Raw genomic sequence first — 6,945 nt, 5'->3', positions numbered from 1 at the left:
AACCATTTTTGAATTGCTTAGAGTAAATACAAATCATGGCACCTTCTGAACTGGTCACTAAAAAACTAAAAACATACAATACGAATTACACACACTAAAATGAGTTTCAAAAGTTCTACATACATTCTTTTATTTATAATTTTTTTTTACTTTATTTACATTATAAAATCAAAGATATCATTAATATGGAATGTTTAAATATTTATTAATTTTTATAATTAGATAGTTTTGACTTTTAAAATTGAACCATAACTACGCCACTTGGCAAAAAATAAGACAATAGGTTTGCAACACCCATAATTACAACCATTTTCTTATCATTTTTAGTGGTCAATTATACTTTATGGTCTCAACTTGCAAGATTTAAAATTTAAAAAAAAACAGAAAAAAATGAGTGTTGTTCTTATAATAGAAAACACAATGTCATCACCACCAGGATAGTCATCCAATAGGATATGAATTTTGCTTTATGAATATAAATAGATATAAATAAAAACTCATTATGGTACCACTGTATTACGGGGATCAAATAACTATATTTGTACATTAGTTTGGCCCGAAACTTTAGTTGATGCAAATTTGTATAATACCTTGACCTACAAACGAAGTATATAAGCACAATGAATTTCACTATCAATTAACATGTGACAAAAATTTCACATAATTATTAGATATAAAAGAAAGAGTATCGATATGCACCATCGTCAATCAGTTATTCTCCTTGAGTGTTGAATTATGTCACTTTAGCAAAAGTTATCAATACATATAAAAAAGTTTATTATATAGAATTAAAAGTAAAAAAATAATCAAGTGAGATGAACCATTTTTAAATTTCTTAGAGTAAATACAAATCATGGAACCTTCTGAACTGGTCACTAAAAAACTAAAAACATACAATACGAATTACACACACTAAAATGAGTTTCAAAAGTTCTGCATACATTCTTTTATTTATAATTTTTTTTACTTTATTTACATTATAAAATCAAAGATATCATTAATGTGGAATGTTTAAATATTTATTAATTGTTATAATTAGATAGTTTTGACTTTCAAAATTGAACCACAACTACGCCACTTGGCAAAAAAATAAGACAATCGGTTTGCAACACCCGTAATTACAACCATTTTCCTATCATTTTTAGTGGTCAATTATACTTTATGGTCTCAACTAGCAAGATTTAAAATTTAAAAAAAAAACAAAAAAAATGAGTGTTGTTCTTATAATAGACAATACAATGTTATCACCACCAGGATAGTCATCCAATAAGATATGAATTTTGCTTTATGAATATAAATAGATATAAACAAAAACTCACTATGGTACCACTGTATTACGGGGATCAAATAAATATATTTGTACATTAGTTTGGCCCGAAACTTTGGTTGATGCAAATTTGTATAATACCTTGACCTACAAACGAAGTATATAAGCACAATGAATTTCACTATCAATTAACATGTGACAAAAAATTCACATAATTATTAGATATAAAAGAAAGAGTATCGATATGCACCATCGTCAATTAGTTATTCTCCTTGAGTGTTGAATTATGTCACTTTAGCAAAAGTTATCAATACATATAAAAAAATTTATTATATAGAATTAAAAGTAAAAAAATAACCAAGTGAGATGAACCATTTTTGAATTGCTTAGAGTAAATACAAATCATGGAACCTTCTGAACTAGTCACTAAAAAACTAAAAACATACAATACGAATTACACACACTAAAATGAGTTTCAAAAGTTCTGCATACATTCTTTTATTTATAATTTTTTACTTTATTTAAATTATAAAATCAAAGATATCATTAATATGGAATGTTTAAATATTTATTAATTGTTATAATTAGATAGTTTTGACTTTCAAAGATGAACCATAACTACGCCACTTGGCAAAAAAATAAGACAATCGGTTTGCAACACCCATAATTACAACTATTTTCCTATCATTTTTAGTGGTCAATTATACTTTATGGTCTCAACTAGCAAGATTTAAAATTTAAAAAAAAAAAAAAAATGAGTGTTGTTCTTATAATAGACAATACAATATTATCACCACCAGGATAGTCATCCAATAAGATATGAATTTTGCTTTATGAATATAAATAGATATAAACAAAAACTCACTATGGTACCACTGTATTACGGGGATCAAATAACTATATTTGTACATTAGTTTGGCCCGAAACTTTGGTTGATGCAAATTTGTATAATACCTTGACCTACAAACGAAGTATATAAGCACAATGAATTTCACTATCAATTAACATGTGACAAAAATTTCACATAATTATTAGATATAAAAGAAAGAGTATCGATATGCACCATCGTCAATCAATTATTCTCCTTGAGTGTTGAATTATATCACTTTAGCAAAAGTTATCAATACATATAAAAAAGTTTCTTATATAGAATTAAAAGTAAAAAAATAATCAAGTGAGATGAACCATTTTTGAATTGCTTAGAGTAAATACAAATCATGGAACCTTCTGAACTAGTCACTAAAAAACTAAAAACATACAATACAAATTACACACACTAAAATGAGTTTCAAAAGTTCTGCATACATTCTTTTATTTATAATTTTTTTACTTTATTTAAATTATAAAATCAAAGATATCATTAATATGGAATGTTTAAATATTTATTAATTGTTATAATTAAATAGTTTTGACTTTTAAAATGGAACCATAACTATGCCACTTGGCAAAAAATAAGACAACTAGGTGCCATGTGGCACAATAATTATTTTTGTTTATTATAATAGTAGATATTATATATATATTTTTTTTACCTATAATTCTGTTTAAATTCTTTTAGATAATGGATCTTTTTATTTTTATTATTTGATAAATCTCGTGTAATACACGGGTTCAAAAGCTAGTAGATATATACATACGGGGTTATTGCCATGTGCCAGCAGCATTACTACAGGCCATTGCCCGACTCAAAAGGTGTGAACGGGCAAATATCTGTTTATTTTTTTTTAAATGGAAGTAAAAAAGGTCAACTGACATAACTTATTAAAACTATCACATTCGATTAATTTTTATGAATTAAAAATATAATACCCTTGTTTGTTTGTTAAAAAAGTTAGCTTTAAAAGTTCAAACCGTAGTTTCTTGAGAAACAAAAGAGTCATCTTGAGGTACTCGAAATTTGTTTTAATCTGTATTGCAGTATTGAACATGAAAATTTAGCTAAAATGATTTTCCGCTTCATCTCTTTGGTTGCAATTTTGTTTTATTTCATATGTAAATGAAATGTTCTGTAATCTAGTATTTTTCTTTAAATTTGGTTTTGTAATTAATAAAAAAGTATTTTATTTATCTTGTATATGAACAGTTCCTACACTTATCTTGTGCATAAGATCACTATCAAAGCCCCTCCTCAGTGCCACGTTAGCGTCATATGTGCACTGGGGGCTTCAAAGCCCCACCCCAAAGATGCCCCTCAATGGTGTGGGGGCTTCGAAGCCCCTTAATTTTTTTTTATTTTAATAAACTAACAAATTTATTAAATACAATAATTATCAAATACAAACTAAATTAAAATTAAAAAAATATACATAAAAAAATCAACTAATTTTAGTCGTCGTTGTCGTTTTGTTGTTTGTTTCTCCAAATATGTTCAACCAAATCCGCTCGAAGATTGAAATTCGTTTTTTTTCGTGTTCTTAATAAAATAGCAAATCTCTCATCTTCGTTTAATGTTGTCATCGGATCCGGCGCATCGTCGTACTCGCCTTGACATATTGCTCTACCCGAGTCCTCCAGTATCATATTATGCAAGATAATACAAGTATACATCATTTCTTAACTTATCCATGTGCAGATTACGAGCCGGATGTCTAACTATAGACCAACATTTCTTTAATACCCCGAATGCCCTTTCGATGTCCTTTCTGGCCGACTCGTGTTTTTTTTGTAATATTTTCGTTTATCATCAGTCGGACACGTAACGCTATGACCAACGTTGCCCAATCCGGATAAATGCCATCGACTAAATAATATCCGTATTCGTAGTTGACACCATTAGTGGAAAATGAGGTGTCGGGTCCAACCCCGTTTACGAGACGGTCGAAAAGAGGAGACGCATTTATCACAGCTATATCATTGTTTGCACCGGGCATCCCAAAGAAAGCATGCCATATCCAAAGATCAAATGATGCAGCAGCCTCAAGGATAACTGTTGGTCCATCATGATCACCCCGATGATATTGACCTTGCCAAGCAACTGGGCAAGCTTCCCAAAGCCCAATGTGTGCAATCAAGACTACCAAGCATCCCAGGAAAATCGTGCCTCTGTTCATGCACCTCGTATATTTTTTGTATGTTAGCTTGAGTCGGTTTCCTCAAATATTTTTTATAATATAGTTGAGGAATACCTAATACTAAATTTTTAAAGTCAGTTTATTAACTTTGCAATTAAAATGAGAGGATTTATAAATACATATTAAAAAATGATAATAATCACATTCGCAGAACGTGTGAAGGGCTTCACGAGCCATTGTATCCGACATTTGTAAATACTCTTCCATGGCGTCGCTCTTGGTCCCGTACGCGAGTTGACGAATCTCCGCCATGCATTTTTTGAAACAGAGAATAACCGGGCTTACCTCTCGCGTCATCCAGTTGTTGGAAAAATCATAATCGCGTTCTAAATCACCAACAATTCGTAAAAAAAGTTGGCGAGTCATCCGAAAACGCCGCCGGAATTGTTCCGCATCAAAAGTCGCGTCCGGCGAAAAATAATCTTGCATCAACCTTTCATGAGCACCGACACGATCCCGTTGTCGATGAGGACGTCTTGTTAGCGGTTGTGAGCTTTCGCAATGCTCGACTAAGACTCGGGCAGCATCTAGAATAGCACTAAATATTACCTCATCCCCCGAATCGAAGTCTGAAATAACGTCGGGATCAAGGTAGTAGTCGGGTGTCGAAGATGAATCGGAAGACATTTTTGCGAGAAAATTATAAAAATTGGGATGGTATTGTTTAGTTTGATATATATATATATATATATATCAAACGGTCAAATAGCCGTTGGAAAGGGGAAGGGGCCCACAAATTTGAGCTTCCGCGCCGGCGATTTGAACAATCTTTCCATCCGCGCCCCTGGTTTGACGGAGTCCCACGGCGGTGTTCTGCGCCCTTCGACGCCCACCACCTCAGCCATGGGCGTCCCATAGCGAGGAGTCTAAACTTCTCTTTCGGCCTCGTTTCTATCAAGGATTGATGCAATTATTTTTCGTCTGAAAGTTTGTATGGTTTATATAAGTGATGTTCTTCCTGGCCAATACAATTTCGTTTAAAGTTGACTTTATATCGTTTTAAAGTTCTTTCTAAAATACAATTCACAGTATTTTAACTTCTATTTTGGTGTCAACAGGGGAAATGTTACTTATAATAAATTGATAAATTACGATATTAAAATATAATAGAAAGAAAACATAAATAAAGCATATAAGACTAAGAAGTAGCAATTGAACAGAACAAGGTTGCACGATTCCTTGGAATAGATTTATCCATGTTTGTTTCCTAGGATATATCAACCACTTACCACGTATGAGTTAATTATGTGTTTATTTACGGTATTGAACAAGAGAATTAGTAGTGTTTTCTTTGTCTTAGAAGTTCCAAGACATAACTAATAACCGACGAATGTAATGGCCAAAAACAAAGTTGACAGGCCATTAATTAGTGGTCGGAGCAAAATCTGACTTATGCAAGTTCGAGAATTTTGAAATAATATTTATATCCACAGATGACCATTATGTATAATTTCAAAGTTTGATCATTTTACGGGAGGGACACTCAAACTTTATCTTCAACAAACGCATCACTGATATCTTTTCTGTCTTAACGTTAAATTAGACATATTAACTCGATCATTTTTATCGGATAGAAACTAAACTAATAAATATGTAGGTTGTTTTTATTTTCAAGGCGATGGCATGTTTTATAAAAAGAAATAACTCTAACAAGAAGCTAGAAGCCAAAAGGTATAAGATTACAAGTTTAAAAAAAAGAAAGATAATAAATGTTCAGTTAATGCGTATTATTATTTTTAAATATCATGCAAGTGTATATATATTTTTATGAAAGTATTTTTAGTCCACTGAATTTTATATAGCTACTTTTAAATTTCTAATCACCTATGATTATAATTTGATTAACTTTTATATGTTATATGTACTATCTCATAACGTTCTCGCTACTTTTCCAACCCGATAGTCAACCAAAAGAAAAATGACTATTCACTATTAGTGATCATCCACTGTTCTTATCTCCACTTTGTAATTTTCTTTCCGTGCGATCCCTTTCAAAATATGAGACCGTAACAATTTAAGGATATGCTTATCACAAGTATTAAGTGACAAACACCACATGGGTGTCGAATTAGCATCGACAAAGAAACAATACAAAAGGGTAACATCAACTTACGATCTCATTGAGAAAGGGAAACATGAGGGGATTTATTTTCCCGTATCTTCTCTCTTCTACTACTGCGTCAAAAATGGACTACGACCATTTTTTTTTTCAAAAACGTCCGGCAACACTGCTTAAAACATGGCTAAAGGTCAAATTTAACATTCAAAACCTTCTAGCCATACATTTCATGTACTAATGTCGCCATTTTATAACAGTTCAGAATCTTTGACCACATCAAAAAGAAATATACGTAGGCATTGTTTAACCATATGAAACCTTTAGCCATACTTTTAAAAATAAATGTGACATTTAGCACCCGCGATAGTAAAATGTGTGGCAAAATGTGAACAACCGCCACGGCAATGACGGATCTAGAACAAAATGTCAGTTTTAACGTTCAAAATTATTTTTTTACCGTTTCATACAATATAAACTAAACAAAAATAGAAACACAATAATAAATACGTTTAAACATATGGGCTGCATATTTCTCCTCTTTAGTTTAT

General features: G+C 31.2%; 1 protein-coding gene across 1 annotated transcript; it reads right to left on the bottom strand.

The window, feature by feature from the left end:
* Positions 1 to 3,855: 3,855 nt before the first annotated feature.
* LOC143634498 (uncharacterized) lies at positions 3,856 to 4,965 on the bottom strand. Its single transcript, XM_077102560.1, has 2 exons — positions 4,482 to 4,965; positions 3,856 to 4,280 (listed from the first exon to the last, which is right to left on the bottom strand). The coding sequence occupies exons 1-2, from the start codon at positions 4,963 to 4,965 to the stop codon at positions 3,856 to 3,858; spliced, it is 909 nt and encodes a 302-aa protein (XP_076958675.1).
* Positions 4,966 to 6,945: the final 1,980 nt, after the last annotated feature.

The sequence above is a fragment of the Bidens hawaiensis genome, unplaced genomic scaffold (assembly GCF_021521415.1).
Source record: "Bidens hawaiensis isolate Kalapana, Puna unplaced genomic scaffold, B.hawaiensis_p1.1 tig00007072_1, whole genome shotgun sequence".
Classification (NCBI taxonomy): domain Eukaryota; kingdom Viridiplantae; phylum Streptophyta; class Magnoliopsida; order Asterales; family Asteraceae; genus Bidens; species Bidens hawaiensis.
This window is presented reverse-complemented; position numbering and strand designations above follow the sequence as displayed.